Consider the following 22343-nt stretch of genomic DNA (forward strand, 5'->3'; position numbering starts at 1 on the left):
AGTAGGAAATTAATTCATAATACACGAGAATAAAACACTTGACTATATATTATGTCCTCTGTGCCTCATGCAATTGTTATTATTTTTAATTCCATCTCTTTAAATATAATCTCATTATGACTCTACAAATAATATCGAGTTGTGCAAAGAATAAATTCATCCTTTAAAAAAACAAATAAAAAACAAAAACAAAACCTCAACCCACTTTCTTCTAGTAGCAGTCTTATGGTATGGTATTTTGATATTTCAAAACTGAAATTGGGAAGGGCTTAAAGCCAACAGTTGACATGTTTTAAGAATAAGTAGGTCACTGATGAAATTAACAGAATCCAACTGCTACGGGGAAAACCTGAAGCATTTAGTGTCCCTGAGGTTTTGTTACAGTTGCTCAATTTACCCTGTTGATAACCTTTTGACATTATAGATATTGTATAGTGGCAGGAAAAGTGAAGATGAGAGGATGAATTATTAAAAATATATAATGTGGCTCAAATGCATTTAAATGTCTCAGTTAGCCATGTCAATATTATATTTACATATAATTATATATATTATTCTTATATATAATTATTTTTCCATTTCAAACTTCACTTCTGTGAAAGCACCATTGTACTACATACAATCCATATTTATTTCACAATGAAATGCTCCCTATTACATTGTAACCTTAAAATATGAATCACTTCTAAGTCGCCTTGGACAAAAGTGTCTGCCAGATGGCTAAGTGTAAACGAAATGTAATTATTAGACATCATATATGAAAATAGAACAATAATAGTCCTAAAAAGTGGTTGTGGTCTATTATTGTTGCTTATGTCATCCATATTTTCAGCATGAAAACATAGTTTCACAATAACATTTTCAAGTGACATTAAAATTATATAAATCTAATAAAATACAGCCGAACTCTGATTGTGGAACGAAACGAACGGAAGACCCGCCTTTTTCTGCTTCTTATTGGTCCAATTTTATAAATGAGTACTGTTTGGTCAGTTTTGATTGGTCAGTACTGGCGAACAGCACCAAGGTAAACCAATCAGAGACTGAGACTGAAGGGCGGGGCTTGTTCTGCCAGGTCGAGAAAACCCTGGAGTAACTGAGCTGTGATATCCTAGCTATCTAAACTAACCTTGTAGTAAACGGGTAGACTAACAATGAGAGATATTCTGCAAAGGTCGAGTAACGATTAAGTTGCCGTCATATATAACACAGCTACGTAAGTGGTATAAAGTGACTTGCATTGTTTTGCTATGGGTTTGTTAAAAAGCTTAACATTAGCATAAGCTAACGTCAGCTAAACAAAACAAGCATGATGCGTTCAGGAGGCTTCGAGTTAGCCTGGCTGTATCTGACCTAACTCACTTTGGCATGTCGGGATTACACTAATATATAATGTAGGGAACAATGTATTTCCAGCTAAATGTAATTGGTCTGTGTTGCATTGCGTTTAGTTGCAACAATGGGCATTTAAGTACTGCTGGCTAACTAGACGCTTTAGCTAGCCGTATCACCAGCTAACTACAACAACAACATTAACTTTGTGTACATGTCTTCTCTTAAAAACATGGTGCTTATAAGTGGTACGGTGGTGATTCTTAGGTGTTGCCTTTGTGTCGGTTATTCAGAATGCTGTTTTGAAAGTATAACTGTTTATTTTAGTATTATTTTGTCACCTTGAAGAGACGGCCGTCCAAATGGTGATCATGTCAGGCACAGCCACTGTGCTGCAGCAGTTTGTCAGTGGGCTGAAAAGTCGAAATGAAGACACCAGAGCAAAATCTGCCAAAGATCTTCAGCACTATGTGACCACAGAGCTCAGAGAGGTACCAGTAAACATGGATGTAATAGCAATTTGTCATGGTTATGGGTGGGAATCACTGGGTATTTCACAATACAATATGTAATACATGGTCCAAGATGCTAATAATATCACAATACAATGATTCTTTGATAGATTGCAAGACACTCGTATAGCGATACATTATTATATCTGTCTAACTGAAGAAAACAAAATGATAAGTTTGATTAATGATTATTGTTTTGCACAAGGAAAGACGACAATATATCACCAAATTGATATTTTGACCCACCCCTAGTCATGATGAGGAAGAGCTTCAGGGTATATGGCTTGGATGTAATACAATATAATGTGAGGTGCAGAGATGGTTGCCCTATTCAAAAACAAAGTCTTTAAAACGTTTTTGGACACCTTGTTTTTTTAGTTTGTAAAAAAAAAAGTTTTCTTTTCTCTGTCTGCTTGTTGAGATATTGATTTGTTGTTTTCACAGTTGAGCCAAGACGAGGCCACTACATTCTATGATGAGTTAAACCACCACATATTTGAACTGGTATCCAGTTCTGATGTCAATGAGAAAAAAGGAGGCATTCTAGCTATTGGTAAGACACACTCATGGACATAGCTAATTTTGCACTTTATAGACTGCACAAGCCACTTTATTTTATACTTGTTTGAATGACTGTCTATGTGATTGTTTTTATAATGCCATTTATCATGTATGTTCCTGTGTATGTATGTGTTTAACTGGAATGGCACCAAGACAAATTCGAATGAACTTTGTTGACATGGAAATAAATTATTGAACTGAACTTAACTAAAGTTTATTAAATAAATGATGTTAGATGGTGCATATTAGACGAAACATTTGTGTATATTAGATGAATGATGATGACTTTATTTTTTTGCAGTGAGTCTGATTGGAGTTGAGGGAGGCAATGCCACCAGGATCAGCCGTTTTGCCAACTACCTGCGCAACCTGCTCCCCTCCAGTGATCCAGTGGTCATGGAAATGGCCTCTAAAGCCATGGGTCACCTGTCGATGGCTGGGGACACCTTTACTGCTGAATATGTGGAGTTTGAGGTGAAAAGGGCGCTGGAGTGGTTGGGAGCAGACAGGAATGAAGGCAGACGTCATGCTGCAGTAAGTGACCTGCAGGCAAATGTTTGTTGCTGAAATAACCCCTGTTCTTGTTGTTTTATGTGAGCTGGAGATAAGGACAGGCTGGTTACTTCCTGTTGTGACCTGTCAAATGTTTGTGATAGATACATTGAGTGGCACAATTTCAGCCATGAGAGTCTTTTCTCTGAAGTTTCATTGTCTTTTTGCTTGAGTTGATACCATATCTTTCACATAGTCTCCATGGTTTTGTAAATTCACTATAGTAAGTTGTCACTATCTGGTATCACTGTATGTTATGAAGCATTACTTGATGAAGAAATGCCAAGTTTACTGTTGACTTTTGTAGAAGTCATTGTGGAAGTCACCCACAGCCAGTCATATTAGTCAACATATTACATCCAGTTAGAAACAGTTATAGGAGACAAAATGTCTTGCTTAAATTAAAATAACACACAGATAAAAGTGTAGCAGTCAACACTAATTTGATTCCTGGTTGCAGAGTATTTTAAATATTAGAGTTAAAATATATAAACCTGTAATAGATGATAACTTTCCAGTGTCTTATATCCATCCATCCATTATCTACTGCTTTATCCTCCACCGAAGGGTCGCAGGGGGTGCTGTGCCTATCTCAGCTGACATAGGGTGACATAGGGTGTCCATAGGTGGACAGTTAGTCTCTTATAATAATATAATATGTATCTTGCTGTTTGCTTACACTGTGACATAAAAATAAGAGCCTGTCTACAAACTAAACGGTTTCTGTCTATTCCAGGTGTTGGTGTTGAGGGAACTGGCTGTGAGTGCACCTACCTTCTTCTTTCAGCAAGTGCAGCCCTTCTTTGATAATATTTTTTACGCAGTATGGGATCCCAAGCAAGCCATAAGAGAAGGTGCTGTGTCTGCCCTACGAGCCTGTCTCATCCTCACCACACAGAGGGAGACCAAGGAAATGCAGAAACCACAGTGGTACAAAGTAAGTCATTTCACTGTATACTGGACATAGCCCCCCCCCTTTTTTTCACAAAGAAAGAATCTTTCTGTGTATTTTTTTATCTGCCAGGGAAAAACCTCTCTTCTTTGTAACTGTCTTTTTTGTACCAGCAAACCTTTGAGGAAGCAGAAAAAGGCTTTGATGAGACTTTAGCCAAAGAAAAAGGCATGAATCGAGACGACAGGGTCCACGGTGCTCTTCTGATTCTGAATGAGCTGGTTCGCATCAGCAGTATGGAAGGAGAGGTGAGTCGTGATCTCAGAGGAACATTCTTAAATCCCATAGCAAAACATTCCTCTCATGGTCTTATGTCTTATTACAGCGAATGCGTGAGGAGATGGAGGAGATCACACAGCAGCAGCTGGTTCATGATAAGTATTGCAAGGAGCTGATGGGATTTGGAACCAAACCCCGCCACATCACACCCTTCACTAGTTTCCAGTCGGTGCAGCCACAACAGTCAAATGCCCTTCTGGGCTTGTTGGGTTACAGCACACCTCAGGGTTTCCTTAGCTTTGGAGCAACCCCAGCACCTGCTAAGAACTCTCTGGTGGAGAGCAGATACTGCCGGGAGCTGATGGAGGATAGATTTGACCAGGTAGATTGTGATTCTTACCCATTTGTCTTAAATTGATAAATATTAAATATATGTTAGATTCTGTGCAGGGGTTAACTGAATTTGACAAAAGAGCTGTTGTTGCAAGGTTTTTTCCAATGGGCTTAAAAGTTTGAAGTTCAAGAACTGTGTGTCACACTAAGAACAACACAATGTCAGTGTTATTTTGAGTATCAGATAAATCATAGTCTATGTGATTTTTATTATGGTCTTTTTCCAGGTGTGTCGGTGGGTGCTGAAATACAGGACCAGTAAAAACCCTCTCATCCAGATGACCATCCTCAACCTCCTTCCACGCTTGGCTGCTTTCCAGCCACATACCTTTACAGGTGGGATTTATTCTTGTTTGAAAATCATCCAAAATCCGGTGGAATCCATCTTTAATACTGTAATATACAGCTTTGTTTTCCACATTTCTTTCTATTAATATTCCTGCTGCTTAGAGACAGGACATCATGAGAAATCAAGTTCTCTTTGTTCTCCATTGTGTTGATATCAGTGGGCTTTGATGTAATAAATTGCTTGCGGTTTCCTCTAGTCAGTTGATGTATGTGTTGTAGTCTATATAAAGCCCGACATCTGTCTTTAATAATTTGCACTGCGCTCTTTTTTATCCACCATCCAGACCAGTACCTGTCAGATACCATGGGCTACCTGCTGGGTTGTCTGAAGAAGGAGAAAGAGAGAACAGCAGCTTTCCAGGCACTGGGGCTGTTGGTAGTTGCTGTCAGGGCAGAAATTCAGCCATACCTCTCAAAGATCCTTGAGATCATCAAGGCTGCTCTGCCACCCAAAGACTTTGCACACAAGTCAGTGAAAAGATAACATGATTCTTTTTTTGATTTTTCTTTTTATTTGTTCTATTTTTATAATTATTTACCATGTCAAAAAAAAATATTATTTGAGTATCTGACTTCTGAATGTGAAAATAGATGGCAGTGGTGTATCCAATACTTCAGCTTTTCTGATAGAATTAGATTCTATCAGAATATCTATCTGTTGTCTATGGAGCTGAACATTGCTCTGGAATGAAGCATTGGTACAAAACACTAAGTTAAAGATATTTTATGTGTTTATGAGTAATGTAAAGAAGGCATTACTTTAAGTCATATACTCCTACGTTCTGAGACTTTGGCTGTACAAATGTGACTGTTGCCGACCTCTGTAGTCATGATTCATTTAAGAAACTGTTGCTTTGAACTATTACAAATCCAAATGCTTCACATTTTACATTCACATTTGCTTTTTTTTTAAATTATTTCTTATAGTTTTGTATTTTTGGGTAGTATTAGGGTGGATGAGATCCTTCTTAAATCCCCAAAGGGCAATTTAATGTTGATGTTTAATAAATATAAAACATGTTTACCTTTGATTTTTTTAGGCAGTATTTTTGCTCTGTTGTTTGACCAGTTTAAAAGTGTGGGATACTGTGCATGAAATCAGAAGATACTTGTCATTATAGTGTGTTGTCTTGCATTGGTTGCAGGAGGCAGAAGACCATGCAGGTGGATGCCACTGTCTTCACTTGTATCAGCATGCTTTCCAGAGCCATGGGTCCCAGCATCCAACCAGACATCAAGGAGCTACTGGAGCCTATGCTGGCTGTGGGCCTCAGGTAGGACAGAAGAATCTGAACTATGCTAAATAATTCAACTATGGTTTTATCAATGCCTGGATTGGGGATTGGGGGCATATCAAAAGAAGTAAACAATGACAATGCCGTCTTTGTCCTTTTTGTCTTGTTCATCTAGTCCTGCACTGACAGCAGTCCTTTATGACCTGAGCCGTCAAATCCCCCAGCTGAAGAAGGACATCCAGGACGGTCTGTTAAAGATGCTTTCCTTAGTGTTGATGCACAAGCCGCTGCGTCATCCTGGCATGCCCAAAGGTCTGGCTCACCAGCTGGCCTCACCAAGCCTCACAAACATCCCAGAGGCAAGCGATGTCGGCAGCATCACACTGGCTCTGCGCACTCTCGGAAGCTTTGAATTTGAGGGTAAGAACTTTGAAAAAGAAAGTTTTCGTGTAAAGTATGTCATGGTTCTTTTTTCTGTTCTTTTTATTAATCACATGACGATTTAGTGAAAAGAGTAAAACACACAGACTCTCAATTTTGTTCTGATGCACCATTATGCAAACGAAAAACAAATCAGAGGTGTAATCTAAGTTTACAGTAATCAATTGTGGGTAGTACAAAATCCACATATATTGTGTGATTCTGTGTATTACTGTCCTATTGGAAAAAATGACTTCGATACAAAATGTTGTTTTGTTTTGCCAAATCTCACAGCTTACCCATCATTGTAACTATTCTCTCCATCACCAGGTCACTCTCTCACCCAGTTTGTGCGTCACTGTGCCGACCACTTTCTGAACAGTGAACATAAGGAAATCCGCATGGAAGCAGCTCGGACCTGCTCACGCCTTCTTACCCCCTCCATCCACCTTATCAGTGGCCATGTTGTCAGCCAGACAGCCGTGCAAGTGGTTGCTGATGTACTCAGCAAACTGCTAGTTGTTGGAATCACTGACCCAGGTAACACATAAGTTGAAAATAATGTCTTATGGTGGTTGGAAGTAAGAAATCAATGTAGTCCGAAGTGGAAATTAATTATAATACTAACTGCATTCATTGCACGAGAAAACACGACTGTATGTAGCTAAAATGACACTTGATTATGATAACTGCAATAAGAGGCAACAAGAGGCTTGTATTGTTTTTGTTTGTGTTTTGGGCAGATCCAGACATCCGATACTGTGTGCTGGCTTCCCTCGACGAGCGCTTTGACACTCACCTGGCCCAGGCTGAGAATTTGCAGGCGCTGTTTGTCGCACTGAACGACGAGGTGTTTGAGATCAGAGAGCTGGCCATCTGCACAATCGGCCGCCTCAGCAGCATGAACCCTGCCTTTGTCATGCCCTTCCTACGCAAGATGCTCATTCAGGTAGGAAGTGGCACACAATGAGTAAATGAATTAATGGTCTTAAAGGTCCTGTATTGGTTGTGTTTTAACACAGTTTGAGAGACAGTTGTTATACAATCTGCCCTACCTCCTAATGGGTCACTTTTTTGGTGTTTTTAATATATCCACAAATGTCATCCCTGGATGTAGAACTGGACGGTATGACCAAAAATATATATCACGGTATTTTTCAAAATTCTAATTTTTTCACGGTATATGACGGTATTTTTTTTTTCATGCATAATCAGGTGTTCACAGCATTTTCTACTGGTTGAGAACAGAATTACTGCTGTAGATTAACTTAGGATAGGTCTATTTTACTGTCATGAATACTGTAGAATAACTCCACACTAGTGCAGGTTCTTTAATTACCACAAGAGGGCAGAATAGGCCACGGTTATTCACACCTAAAGAGAACTACTTACTCGTATGTAAGTTCAAATATAGGACTAAGGAAAAATAGTGTAAAATAGAGTTGTAACACAGACCCAACTGCTGTCACACTGCTGTACATAGTATTATGCTTAACTTGGTTTGAAATGTTGCAGATCTTGACTGAGTTGGAGCACAGCGGTGTCGGCAGGAACAAGGAGCAGAGTGCTCGTATGCTTGGTCATCTGGTCTCCAATGCCCCCCGCCTCATACGGCCATATATGGAGCCCATCCTCAAGGTACAACTCTTCAATGTGAACGTGTATTCATTTAAACCAGGGTGTCACTTTTGTTCCAAGTGCACTTTCCTTGAATAAGTAAAAGCTGAAGTTCCTTACAACCCTATTTCCTTGAGTGTCTCTCGATAGAGCTTCCATATATTTTTCGTTTTTTTCAATGTGAAGCATAAAGGGATCACTTGGGTTCAATAGGTAATGTGTTTCTTAAACCTTTTTACTCTGAAAGGCTCTCATCCTGAAACTGAAAGACCCAGACCCCAACCCTGGTGTGGTCATCAGTGTCCTTGCCACCATTGGCGAGTTGGCTCAGGTAAGAATAAACTTTAAGATTCCATTATAGGACAGATTTTACACATGAGGCTGACTGAAAACAAATATATCTGAGAAGTGGCTACCCATGTGCACAATATCACATGTATGAGTACTATTTTAAATGCAAACATCTGTGCAATACACAAGCAGTTCAAGATTTCCCCAAGCAAATAAAAACATTCAGAGCAAGTTGACAAATGCTTAAAACATATACAAATTCTACATCAGGGACTTCTTCTTCTTACAATATTACTAGTCATTTCAGTGTAAGTCGGTGTCCAAAGCAATGATTCATTGCTTTTAAAATGTTAAAAGACTCACAGATGATTTAGAGAGAATTAGACATAATGAGATATGGTCAGGTTTGATTGGTTACCCTGTGCTTGTTCTGCCAGGTGAGTGGTCTGGAGATGAGGAAGTGGATGGATGAACTTTTTCCAATCATCATGGACATGCTGCAAGATTCTTCCTCATTGGCCAAGCGACAGGTATGTGGAGAAAATGAATGTCTGCTCCATCTGGTTCTAATATCTTTAACTTATTTCTCCTCAGCATTTTCCAGATTCTGAACGGTGTTTATTTTGTGGACACAAAGACACGTTTACCTTCAGTAAACTCGTCATAATTCCATTCCTGGAAACATTTAATCTTTGTCAGAAAGTCAGAAAGCAGTGTGTTTCTGGTATTTCCCATTTACGGGATTGTGTCACGGAAAGGTAACACATTAATACCACTGCAGTATGATAGTAGCTGGAATATAAGAGACTGAACTCCAAATAGTTGCACAAGCAGGTAAAAGGAATAAATGTTAACTGTTTTGTGTGCTTGCAGAACAGAAAACAGAAAAAGGTGAGCCAAAAGACTATGATAAAATCAAAATAAAATCACTTTTATGGTATTGCTTATTTAATGGGAACAACATATTACATTGATGTCAAGAATTAATGTGTAGAAAAGTTAAACAGAATTTGCCCTTCTTCTCTATCAAATCACATTGATCACCGAAACCTTTTACTGGCTTTCCATCAGGTGGCACTGTGGACACTGGGCCAGCAGGTGGCAAGTACAGGCTATGTTGTGGAGCCGTACCGCAAGTACCCGTCTCTTCTGGAGGTGCTGCTCAACTTCCTTAAGACGGAACAAAACCAAGGCATTAGGAGAGAGGTACGCATGGGCGCCTCTGTCTTCACTTTCCCCACAGTGTCTTTAAAGACAGATGAAACCAACACTGTCAGCCATAGTGAATCCGTATGAGGCCAGGAACCCTACCTATTAACATCAGTGGTAATTGCTCTAAGACAGCAAAATGTTGTCCAATATGTACTGTGTTGTATTAACATTCCAATACTAAACATGCGCTAGAATGCCATTAGACCGTGCCACTAGTCCGTAGACAAACGGCTGGTCATTGTGTGTAAATTGCTCATTTGTACGTACACTACCGTTCAAAGGTTTGGGGTCACTTAGAAATGTCTTTATTTTATAAGGAAAAGCACCTTTTTCAATGAATACAACATTAAATTAATCAGAAATACACTCTATACATTGTTAATGTGGTAAACGACTATTCTAGCTGGTAAACATCTGGTTTTTAATGGAATATGTACATAGGTGTCTAGAGGCCCATTTCCAGCAACCATCTCGCCAGTGTTCTAATGGTACATTGTGTTTGCTAATCGCGTTAGAAGACTATTGAATGATTAGAAAACCCTTGTGCAATTATGTTAGCCCAGACTTTTGAATCATAGTGTACATATAGACTGTGAATAAAAACACTATTATCGCATTTCAGTTTTACATAGTTATCATGTTTCCTTGTTCTAGTTGTTCGTTTGAAGAATGCATGTATAAATAAGACCAGCAACTGCCACTGATCAACATATACTAAACAAACAAAGATTCATGTATTAGGTTGGACCAGTCAAATATAAGGAATTCGAGACATACAGTATGAGGCCATGCACATGTTTTGTCTTCAGCTATGATGTAAGTGAATAAAAAAAACATGTCCATGCACATGGATATTGGCTTTGGCAACTCACAAGTTTTCAATAAATCCAACAGGCTATCCGTGTACTGGGTCTCCTTGGAGCTCTGGACCCATACAAGCACAAGGTTAACATCGGGATGATTGACCAGTCACGTGATGCCTCTGCTGTCAGTCTCTCAGAGTCCAAGTCCAGTCAAGACTCAGGTAGGCGGCGATCACCATCACTAATTCGTTTTTGAACACTGACTTCTCACCCGGAATCAGACTTTGCATTAATTTAACACTCAATTTGTTTCATTCAAATTTACTGCAGTATTATATTCTCAGTACAACAGCTGGAAAGTCTCACTGTGTGTGTCTTTGTGAGCACTGGTGAAAAGTATTGTTAATAGAGGACTTGGTGTTAGTGTCCTTGGACTGCTTACACTAACCACAGTGGAATTTCTGATGAATCTTCAGGCAGCGAGATTTTAAGTGGCAAGCAAACCACAAGGCAGAGCTATTAATAATGTATAATTGAATAATTCCAGTTATCATTTTGCATTTACTTGAGATGTTTCCACTCAGGAATGGACTTCTGTCAACAACCATGACCATCTCCAAACCACTTCTACACTACAAAACAAATACAGGGTGTCTCTAAAATTTAATAGCAACACTTCAGACAGGAAGTGGACAAATCTGGCTGTAGGAAGCACTGACAAGAGCATGGTAGTCGGGTAACTTTTTAAAGTAAAAATAATAATAATAATAATAATAATAATAATGTTTACAGATTTATGTTAATGTCATTCAGATGTAAAACATGATATTAGTAATTAGTCATAATTTGCTGTATCCCTTTGTCTATGAAGGTCAGATGTTGATGTGTTGAATACCTTATAATATTCTTTACATAGTAGTAATTTTAGTGGAAAATGTAGATATAAATTCATTTGTATGGCTGTGATATTCCCATGTTGCTTGTTGAAACATGAAGACGTTCACAGAATCCCCTTGGTTTGTTGCAAATATTATGCCATGGAAAGTGTTGTGGGTAAAACAAGTCGAGAGCTACAGTTTTTATTTGATCAGAATTTATGCAATTACTCTACACAGAAACTCAATACATCAATTATTTGATTTGATGTAGCTAGCTAATTTTAACCAATGAAATCCTGTCTCTCCAAAAACACGTTTTTGATTATCATTTACTGTTTGGTGGTTATTCATTTCATGAATCTATAGCACATTATTATTAGAGATTTATTTTCAGAGGTCCTGACACTGCCATTGGAAAGTCAACAGCAACTTGTGGGATCCTTCCTTCTTTGGGATTTCATTTCAGTCTTGTGTCTGATCTACATCCAGCTTAATCCCCAGAATAAAGCTCTGTCAGTTGAGGAGAAATATAACCCCCTCACATCTTTCAAAGTGGAGATATTTAATTTGAATTGACTGACTTAAGACGGACTCAAATCCTCCGTTTTAAATATTGCTTGTAAATGTTTTTGAATTGCAGTTATTTCCTTTTTTGTGGGGGAAATTGACAACCCGTCGTAAATGATTATTGGCTCAGCTGAATCATTCATTTTCCTCATCCAGTCAGAGTCTGTTGTCATTATATTTGTTGTCATGATCAATCAGAGGGAAGAATGAAATTAATCTGACAGAACAGAACCACTGAGACTCTTACCTCCGTAGTGTTTGTATGGAAAGATAAACTCAACTCCAAATACTGTCATTACTTACTAGGTTTCATATTTGTGTCATATTCTTTCCCATCAGTCTTCTTGATGTGCTGACTTCCATTCCATTAGATTAACTCTTGGATACCAATGGCTAAAAAGACATTTGTATGTTTAAACTGGGCCCTTACTGAAAGCAAGGGTAGCTATAGAGGTTACATTGAAAGGATTATGAGTTAGCTCTTTTTAGGAGTACTGACTAGTTGTGGGAAAACGCATCATACAAATTTGGATTCACCCTCTGTCGACTGAAAAACTACAGAAAATGTCACAATAATTTAATAGGTTTTTTATGTCTTATCATGGATGGAAACGTTTAAGCAGTTTGTCATCTGCTGTCATTCTTTGGGAATGTTGAAAATTCATATTAATGACAATGAAAATGCTCAAATGTCTGTCTTCATGTGAATTGTGTATGGGGAAATGCAGCTCTCTACTCCTCAGTTCCAGTCATACGTCTCAGTATGTGACCTTGGACAATACGGTAATAGCTTTACCAGTTTGTTCTCCAAGCAAATGGACTGTGACCAGAACTGGAGGCTGTATATCTGTTGGCAGATTTGTCAGAGTCTGTATGTCTGGAGCACGAGCATCTCTGGCAGCATGTATTTCGTTATGTGGGAGGTCACTGGCTAAGCCCATCTTCTCACCTGACTTCAAACAAAACCAATCACGTCACAACAGAATATTAGGGTCATAAAACTGAGGAAATTATGTGTTTCCCTTCTTAGTACTTCCCTCCCCCCTCCTCCACATCTGAAGCCCAAGTTACTACAGTACTGCTGCCTGTTTGTGGGCTATAACGTTAACAGATGTGTTGCCATCTATCATTGTCATTAATCTACACATGGTGAAGACCGGAATAAAAACAATTAAAGACTTCACTCACTTCTATCCTTCTTTCTAATCTTTAACGTCTACTGTCCAGTCTGGAGCAGCTGAAACTGTACTCCTGCAAAAGTCCAGTCAAACGCTGGATACCAGACATCTGTATTCCCAGATGAGTTGTAAAAATCAGCCCTGCAAAGAAAAATATGGACAGACTGACCCCTCATAGAAAACATTAGTTAAACTGCTTCTTTAACAGTGAAATATACACTGCAGACATAAAAAAAACAACCAATGTTACTTGGTTCATTTTAAATAAGAAGAAATAAATTATGTATTATAAATCTGAGCATGACTGCCAAAACCCTCGTGGCTCCATAGGTTCTAGCGTTCTTGAAGTGATTTCTGAAGTGGTGTTTTACAGATGGCTGCAATCACAAAAATATCTTCAGCTTCAGGTCAAAATTGAGATTTATCAGGCACCCAGAACAAAATGGCACCATTTAAAAGAAAATGAAGGGGTTGTGTTAGCGTTTGCTTCAGATTCTCGTGTGAAGATAAAATACGACCCAGAAAAGGCTTCCTTCAGCTGTAAATCAATGAAATGTCTGAACGTATCAGACACCAAAACTCTCCACAGTTTTTATGACGAAAGCTACGTTTTCATTTTGACAATGGACACAATTTTCTCTCTTGACCTGCGTCGTGGTGCGGCCTCGAAGTAGTGGGAAATATTGGCTAAGGTTAAAAAATGTACTTGGTTGCACATTATCAGGGTCTTCGCAATGTCAGCACAACAATATAATAGAATGGACTGGAGGTGGCTGAATTTATTCCACACAATGCTGATGATCTGAAGTCAGACTTGATTACACCTAGATTACAAAAACACAAGTGTTTGACCTGTTTTTTTTTTGGTTGAGGGGTTTAAACAAAACCTGATACAGACACGGAGCATTAAAAACTGCTGTAATCAAGTTTTATCTCATTAAGAAAATGAAGAAAAACCTTACTTTAATTTGTTGGCTATGCTACAGTGGGATTTTGTGCCAGAACTAACAAGTACAATAAGACTCTACTCGCCTATCGGTCCGTTGTAGTTGTCAGTCTTAATAGCCAGCACCAGAAGCATTTTCAGCTGTATTTATTGTGGAGAGGAGGTGCTGATTTGGACATAAAGTGGGGGTGAGTCTGGGATGCTATAAATCACAGTTAATGTAAGGCTTGCACACTGTAGAATTATTGCCTGGCTAATGGCTTTGGAGAGTCATGACGACTGCACAGCCTTCAGTTGTACATATTAACAAGGGCTGGGCCAATGAGGTTATAGCTGGAATATGATTTATTGTTATAAAATGAGCTCTGATACTCATGGTGGTATGATCACATATGGTTAAAAAAACCATAGTTTAAATGGACAGCTTTTATTCTTGGGAATTGAGCTGTGGGCGTTCTTTAATGTCTAACTTTAGAATATTCTGCTTACTAGTGCTCCATTCATGTGGTAAATTAATAAAGTAATAAAAGGTAGTGCGTATTCTAACATAGCAGTCGTGCTATTTAGAAATACATGGCCAGAAGAAGACTGTTTAAGTTATTAAATGTATGTTTTAGGGTTATATTGATGTATTTGATTTTACATCTGTAATACTTGTAAAGAGAAGGGAAACCCGTCATTGTTTTTATTAGTTAAAAAAAACAGACCCTTGTTAAAACATTTCACTTCACTCTAATGTATATGATGACAGAATAACCGATTTGGTCAATCAATTAGTGACTGATTGCACTTTTATTTATTTATTTTTTTACTTTAATATTTTGTTAAATGGTACAATTCCATCTAGGACTTCCTTGTGATCAGCACAGTTATATAACGTTTGAAGATGTAGAATTTGGAGGAAGGAAAGTGAATAGGTTAGTTGAGCACATGGGTAGTCCTTGCAAAGGGGGCCTCTCTCAGCTAATGGGCAAAAGAGGAAGTATTTTGGAATCACCACTGGATTTCTCATTGGTTTATTGCACACCATATAACGAGCCCTTTAATTATTTGATGTTTCAAATGTTGAATGATCGGCAAAAAACGAAATTGAACTGCTCTATTTTCACATCCTTCCAGCGGATTACAGCACCAGCGAGATGCTCGTGAACATGGGCAACCTGCCCCTGGACGAGTTTTATCCAGCTGTGGCAGTAGTCACTCTGATGCGCATCCTGAGAGACCCGTCACTGTCCAACCACCACACTATGGTTGTTCAGGCTGTCACCTTCATTTTTAAGTCTCTTGGCCTCAAGTGTGTCCAGTTCCTGCCCCAAGTCATGCCCACTTTCCTCAATGTCATCCGAGTCTGTGATGCCAGTATTAGAGAGGTAAGTGATACTCCGGAATGAGAGAAAGAGGAGGCTGTCTGGTTGATTTGTCATGTGTTTACGTTCTCTCTCTCTCTCTCTCTTTCTTTGTTTCTCCTGCTTGTGTTGTCCTGCAGTTCCTTTTCCAACAGATGGGAATGGTGGTGTGCTTTGTGAAGATCCACATACGCCCCTACATGGATGACATCTTCACCCTCATCAGAGTGAGTAACAAAAAAGAACAAAAAACAATAAACAAACCTTCCTTCCTTCCTTCCTCCCTCCAAATCCCTAAACACTAATTGTCCTGACTCTTGTGAGTCACTGGCAAACAGCTGCAAACTCTTAATTGCACTCGGTTGCGTTCTCCACTGCTCTCATTAGGCTTAATGTGTTCAGTGCTCCTGGATGAAGGCCTGACTCCATGTCACACAGCGATACATGTCATATGTGGTGTGGTACTTGACTGTCAAGATTAAAGAGACTGCAGGACTCAGGCAATTAAAACAATTATGTTTATATTTGGATAGTATTCTTTAGTTCTTTTTAGTGCTGCTTATTAAGAATTGCACTTTAAACACTACACATTTTGTCCAGCACATCATTACATAATAAGGCACAAAAATATCCCATGATTGTCCCCTTAAATCTGAATCTAGGCAACACTGTTATTGGCTCTGTTGCAGTGGCGTTAAGTCCTCCAGGAGAAACTGAGAGAACTGGACTAATTCACCTCAAGTCTGTCTGAGTTAATAAATGGCGAGTGAAACAAAGAGTCTATTCATTTTTGCTCCAGATCAGCTCCTGCATCCAGATGAGGGGGCTGGAATAGCCATTCAGGATGTACACTCACTTGCACTCGTGTCAGCTGCCACGGGGAGAGAAAGCAGGAAGTTGGGGGCTGGTTTAAAGCTCTGGTCACTGACAAAACACCTCTACCAGATCTCACAGCTGAGGCCCATTGACTGATTGACGTATTTCATGGCTTCCAGTCCTCCACCTTAACTCCAATTGTTATCTCCAATACAAACAGTGGCCATGTCTACATTTTCCAAAACAGTTAGGAGCCACACAGAGAAGTGATGTCAGACAGGGTTGACAGGAAATTGACCCCATTCCTTGGTATCGATTATTTCAACGCTGCGTCTGTGGTAGATCAGCACAGAGGAAAATCTGTCTGAATGTCTCTCTCACACTCACCTTAGTGATGGAAACACATTTTGACTTAGTTTGTCAGACCAGCACTGAACTTAAGCTCTATATCACACTATATCACACACCTCCAGACGAGGTAGTACTTTGGAGGAAGCCTCTTAATTTTGTAAAAGTTCAAAAGCAGAAATTACTCTTGGATTAATGTACTAATTTTCTCTGTTTAATCTGACCATTTACTTTGGAGGTATTGGTTTTGTGCTATTTTCAGATGATGCCCTTTCTGAACAATCTGGCTAATTCTCTATATTGACAGATAAAGTGCTAAACCATTTATTCTCTATCGAGAAGTGAAATCAAAGCTTAGAAAACTGAAAACCAGTGTCTGGTCTGTGGGATAGTGATCAGAAATTCATTATCTGAACATCTCCGTCGTACATTTTGTTAAGAGTTCCTACGGCTTTTTTGGCTTTACAGCAGCAACAGAGATTTGTTTTTGTTGTTGACAAATATTGGAAGATCGATACTTCATGTGATGAATTAATAGCAATGTATAATGTTTTTGTACTACAGGAGTACTGGACACCAAACAACCCTATGCAGAACACCATCATCCTCCTGATTGAGCAGATTGTGGTAGCACTGGGTGGAGAGTTCAAGCTCTATCTCCCACAGCTTATTCCTCACATGCTGCGTGTCTTCATGCATGACAACAGCACTGGACGCAGTGTTACCATCAAGGTGAGTAGAAGATAGTGCAGTTTTAAATGATAGTGTTTATAAGGCCTTAAAGGTCACATTGTTAAAAAGTCATTATATTCCAGTCTAGTACAAAGTCAGGAGGATCTTAGTTTCACTCTTAAAATGTACATTACATGCATCTCAGATCTATATCACTACAATACTTTCTGGTTTAGCCTTAAATTGCTGGGGGTCCCCTACAGTACACTTTTGTTTGTTAAAACTGTGGTAAAATATATGTCACTGTAATATGTGCATTTGTTGCCAATGAACTCTGAAGCATTAAGAAATGAAGACTAACCCAGAAAAGAAAGTAAGAAAGTGCTATTTGCTTAGTTTGCGTTTTCAATCGGGCTAATATAACCTATTGCTCATTTGTATGCACATTGTTTGAATCACTGGATATATGTACGAGACAGGCGAGAGGATAAGATGACTTCAAGCACACAACAAGCTCAAACACACTAGCTCAAGATCATAAGCAAACTATTTACACTTACTACTCCAACAGTAACAGGACCAGGTCGTCATCGATTGCGTACCCCTCCAATTCTTTCAGCTTTATTCTCCCTTGAGCAGCCTTATATTCTGTTATTCTTCTTCACTCTCTTTGGTTTTTGTGAAGCCTCTGCCTTAAGATCCACTCGATGAGTAGTTCCACCTGTGTAACTTTGCTGCTTAATTTGCTTCGTCGTTCTTTACATATGCAGTAAAGTAGAATTTTATAGTTTACCAATGCAGGGTATGCAATCCTGCTCAGACTGTGACAGGGCTGCAATTCACCCTGCTGTGAGTTGATGTAATACTCTTTGGGACATTATTTAAATGTTGAAATCCTACATTTTATGCCAGGAAAATAAAAATCCTGGTATGTAATTGTTCATGTTAAAAAGTTAAATGTTGAAATGTAATTATTGCATTAAGAACAATCTGTAGAGTAAACTGGATCTGAAAAAGGAAACTAAAGTTATACAAATACGGGGAAATTAAATCATGAAGATTCAACAAAGATGTTTCTGAAATAAATATAGAATGAAAGAATTAGTTTTAGTCAAAGCGTTTGAACCATGTGCTCTCAAATCCCTCAGAAAGGCTCAAGATATAGTTTTTTCCCCATTGGTAAAATAGTTTCTGCTGTCACGGGAGCTGCACACAGAGCACAGCAGCTGTAACAAAAATAAAGGAAAAACAGTAAATTCAATGTACTCGCAAAAACGGAACAAATTGCATAGGGTTTAGCATCATCATTGAGCTTCCAATATGTTTACTTTTAATAACGCATTCACAGATATTAGATCATGGTCCTTGTTTTTGGGAAAACAAGAACCATGACATTTGTCACTCTCAATATCTTTGTGTGATATAAATGGCGGCCATAAATCAACCCATATTTCCGACTCTCTCTGCCCAATTAATACATTGCCTAAATATGTTTGATGTTGTGTTGTGAAAGACACATTCTGACAAAAGGCTATTCCTAAGGCTACCACACTGACACGTTTCCATGCTATTCCTGAATTTTAAAGCCTTGAAAACTGAGACCTTTAACGATGCTGCTGGAAACGATGACTCAGACATCACGTTTGCTTGCTTGTCACACTCCTATCATGTGACCCTTTGCAGACGAAAAACAAATGGCATCAGCCTCGACCAGTGGGAATGCAATATGGGTAATGAATTACAAAGCGTTGGTAATTCTTACTGTCAGTTACAGTTTTACCATGCCGTTGGGCCAATCTGATACAAGGTTAAAATGATCATGTGGATGGAAATTGTTTTAATTTAAAAAAAAAGGTTTTAAAATGGAAACTTGTACCAGTTTGGACATAGCCTAACTTCCACTTTTAGAAATAAGGATAGGGAGACTTCTGTGTGTGTTGTGTGAAGACATGGTTATTTTCCACAGATCCTCTTAGTGTTAAAATGCAGTTAAAATAGTCTAATATTATAACAGTTATGGTTATATCTTGACATGCATCTTGTCTCTTGGAAACACTTATTTAACAGCGTTAAAAATAGTATTTGTTTTTTTAATCCCCCTTTTCTGAAGGCCTCTTTCTTTAACTGCCCACTTGATATTACTCAGGAGACATTGATTGGTTAAGCAGACAGCTACTCTTCAGCCAGATTTTCTTTGATTGACTTTAGCAGAGAGGGAACTGACATGGGTTAATGCCAGTATTGATTGATAAAACACTGTAAAAGTGGCACATCTGACAAATTTCAGTCTAACGTGGGCTAAATAACCGAACTGCTAAAACCCTGTGCTCAATAAAATTGTACAAGAAAGAACACTAACTTGAACATGTGTATGTGATATTATTTACCAAATAAGTTTAAATGAGACACACGACGTCACAGCATGCCCCCTAATAATGTGTCTTGTTCAAGATTCTTTTTTATTTTCTTAGATTAGAGTTGACCATTCAGCTCATTTTGTGTCATAAATCTGGTGGAAAAAAGTGCAGTAATTAGACTGAAAATGTCATCTCTCACATGCCATTTATTTGAGTAGATAATTTAATTTTACCAGCACTACCGATGGGAGTGAGCACAGCCCACATTTGACTTATTGTGGCACTATTTTCTGCTCCTGGTTTTCATCAATAACCATCCAGACCCTTCAGGTCTAAGCTTTTCCCTCGTAATACAGCAGTTCAAAGACACTATAGACATGTATGTAACACACTCTCCTGTTTCAGCTGCTATTGCCAATAGTTGTCAGGCTTTTCCTTCAAATCCTAAATCATGCTTGGAGTAAAGACCACAGAAACTATTATAAGGAGCACTGTCATCTATGACTCTCTCCTTTGGAGCAATTTTGTCTCGGAGTGTGCAGTATTAGATAACCCAGAGGCCCACTGTCTGGATAGTCTATAACTGGGTCTGCAGTCTAATCTGAGGTGCAGGATGGGGGTCATGAAAAGGGAGAGTTGAGAATCGGGTTACCTTCTCGTCCAAACTAGAAGAAAAGAAAAACATACCTCCATCATTTATGGGGCTATTCTCTCCAGCCTCCACTAACCCACAGCACATACACTTGTACACCTCCACCTCGGCTTCCTGCCGTCTCGCCGTGTGCAATTTAGACATGTGGTTGGAGGTACTGGGAAAAGTGTAGAAGCTGACATAGTGGGTGATGGAGCCTGGGATGTGTTTGTTGGCTGTAACATACGTAATCCTTTTGGACCACCTTATATCTGCATACACTCTTCACACATTGTGCACGCATGACAGATTAACTGTTACGCCAAACTACTGAAGGCTTTTCAAAAAACAACCACAATGTTAATGTTGACATGTTGTGGACTTCTGAATGGCTAAATGGAAACAGCACTCAAAACACCCATTACTCCCTGCTGATATGTCCATGAATTCAACATTTTATATTCAGAGTGTAGTCACTTGACTGCTTCGAAAAGCCTGCGCCAACATCAGACTCAATGTTACCAAATTAAATATGACATAGTTTACACAGTGCTTGTAGTGTTATCCTCATTATTTTGACTAATCATGGGAATTAGTGTCTTACTTAAACATAGCAGCATGCCATTTCAGCTGCTAGGGGTTTTTTTCTCAGTCAAAACAAGGCAATCAGAGATGGCAGACTTCACCCCATTCACGCAACAAGTCTCTGGCGGCCTCTGTTGGTCATATTGGCAAGCGCAAGTGCAGAAGCACAAACAAACAAACAGAGCCACCAAAAACGAAGTAACAATAACAAAAGATCTACTATGATAACGTTGGGGTACAGTGTGATGAAAGCGCTTCGCTTCACGTCCTGTTTAAGTGACTGATCCTCTCTCTTTTTTCCAAAATTGATTTGTACTACACCTCTTTTTTGTTGTTTTTGTACGCTCCCTCTCCCACTCTCTCGTTGCTGCTGATTTGACAAATCACTACAGCTGCTGAATCTCAGCAGGTCAATGCCTTTATGTGCCATACAAACACAACATACTCTTTCAAAATAAAAGCACCGTAGTGTTTCTGTATCCTGTTTCCATTCATTTCTTTTGAGAACAATTAGACCAAAATGAGTGAAATGGTCGATGACCTTTAGTATTAATATGGATTTTTATGGATTCAAAGAGCTTTGTAAAGTTTATGACAAATGTAAGCACACTACTAGTAGTTTTTTATATACTTGAATGCAGAAATGTTACATGTAACAGTAGTAGAGCAGTAGATTCTGAGTAGGATCCAAACCATGGTTATCAAAATTAATGCATTATAGTGCCTCCTGGACTATCAGCATGTCCTGCAATATGTTTCAATTCTGTGACTACATTGTACTTAGTACTGCAGTATAAATACATGATCTGGTCATTTATTCACTCAGAATTCAGAACTTTCCTAGAAGGCTGGCATGTGCAAAATTCCAGTTTGTATATGTATATATATATATATATATTTTTTTTTTTATAAGACAATACAACATGGCTTTCCTTTTCAAAGTCCTGAATGAAGCCATTTAGCCTCGGCAACAAACAAATTTAAATGAACTGCATTGTTGTGAGAAGTAAGACTGAACACTGTGTGCTTTATTTCGCAGATGCTGAACGCCATCCAACTTTTTGGTGCCAACCTGGATGACTACCTCCACTTGCTGCTGCCTCCCATTGTCAAGCTCTTTGATGCCCCCGATGTTCCTTTGCAGTCTCGCAAGTCAGTAATGCTGTATTTGTACTTTGAGTTGCAGTAAATATTTCAGTTTCAGTCATTGTATGGAATGCAGAAATACTTTCTTTGAAATAAAAAGTAAAAAATAAATAAAATAAAAAATCAAGTTGGTAAATACTTCAATATGTCACATAAGTCCTTCAGAGCACACCATATCTCTCTTTGTCTCTGCTTTAAATGTTTAACTGAAGCTCTAAGCATTTTCTGTTTTTCCATCTCTGTGGCTCAGAGTTTCCTTGGAGACACTTGACCGGCTGACAGAGTCTTTGGACTTCACAGACTACGCTTCACGCATTATCCACCCAATTGTGCGGACACTTGACAGCACGCCTGAGCTGCGCTCCACCTCAATGGACACCTTGTCCTCACTAGTGTTCCAGTTGGGCAAGAAGGTAACTGTAGCTG

General features: G+C 38.8%; 1 protein-coding gene across 1 annotated transcript in view; it reads left to right on the top strand.

Moving 5' to 3' along the window:
* Positions 1 to 1081: 1081 nt before the first annotated feature.
* Positions 1082 to 22343, top strand: part of mtor (mechanistic target of rapamycin kinase) — a 78168-nt gene continuing 56906 nt past the window's right edge. The window contains exons 1-23 of the mRNA XM_083895120.1: positions 1082 to 1216; positions 1681 to 1823; positions 2289 to 2397; positions 2707 to 2939; positions 3694 to 3894; positions 4023 to 4157; positions 4235 to 4510; positions 4749 to 4857; positions 5154 to 5337; positions 6015 to 6143; positions 6280 to 6524; positions 6855 to 7064; positions 7268 to 7473; positions 8040 to 8162; positions 8389 to 8472; positions 8870 to 8962; positions 9504 to 9638; positions 10539 to 10668; positions 15136 to 15386; positions 15503 to 15589; positions 17091 to 17258; positions 21811 to 21923; positions 22168 to 22330. Of these exons, the coding sequence (XP_083751246.1) occupies positions 1695 to 1823; positions 2289 to 2397; positions 2707 to 2939; positions 3694 to 3894; positions 4023 to 4157; positions 4235 to 4510; positions 4749 to 4857; positions 5154 to 5337; positions 6015 to 6143; positions 6280 to 6524; positions 6855 to 7064; positions 7268 to 7473; positions 8040 to 8162; positions 8389 to 8472; positions 8870 to 8962; positions 9504 to 9638; positions 10539 to 10668; positions 15136 to 15386; positions 15503 to 15589; positions 17091 to 17258; positions 21811 to 21923; positions 22168 to 22330 (3513 nt within the window). The 5' untranslated portion in view covers positions 1082 to 1216; positions 1681 to 1694. The remainder of the gene's footprint in view (positions 1217 to 1680; positions 1824 to 2288; positions 2398 to 2706; positions 2940 to 3693; positions 3895 to 4022; positions 4158 to 4234; positions 4511 to 4748; positions 4858 to 5153; positions 5338 to 6014; positions 6144 to 6279; positions 6525 to 6854; positions 7065 to 7267; positions 7474 to 8039; positions 8163 to 8388; positions 8473 to 8869; positions 8963 to 9503; positions 9639 to 10538; positions 10669 to 15135; positions 15387 to 15502; positions 15590 to 17090; positions 17259 to 21810; positions 21924 to 22167; positions 22331 to 22343) is intronic.

The sequence above is a fragment of the Microchirus variegatus genome (genome assembly GCF_963457635.1).
Source record: "Microchirus variegatus genome assembly, chromosome: 9".
NCBI classification, from domain to species: Eukaryota; Metazoa; Chordata; class Actinopteri; order Pleuronectiformes; family Soleidae; genus Microchirus; species Microchirus variegatus.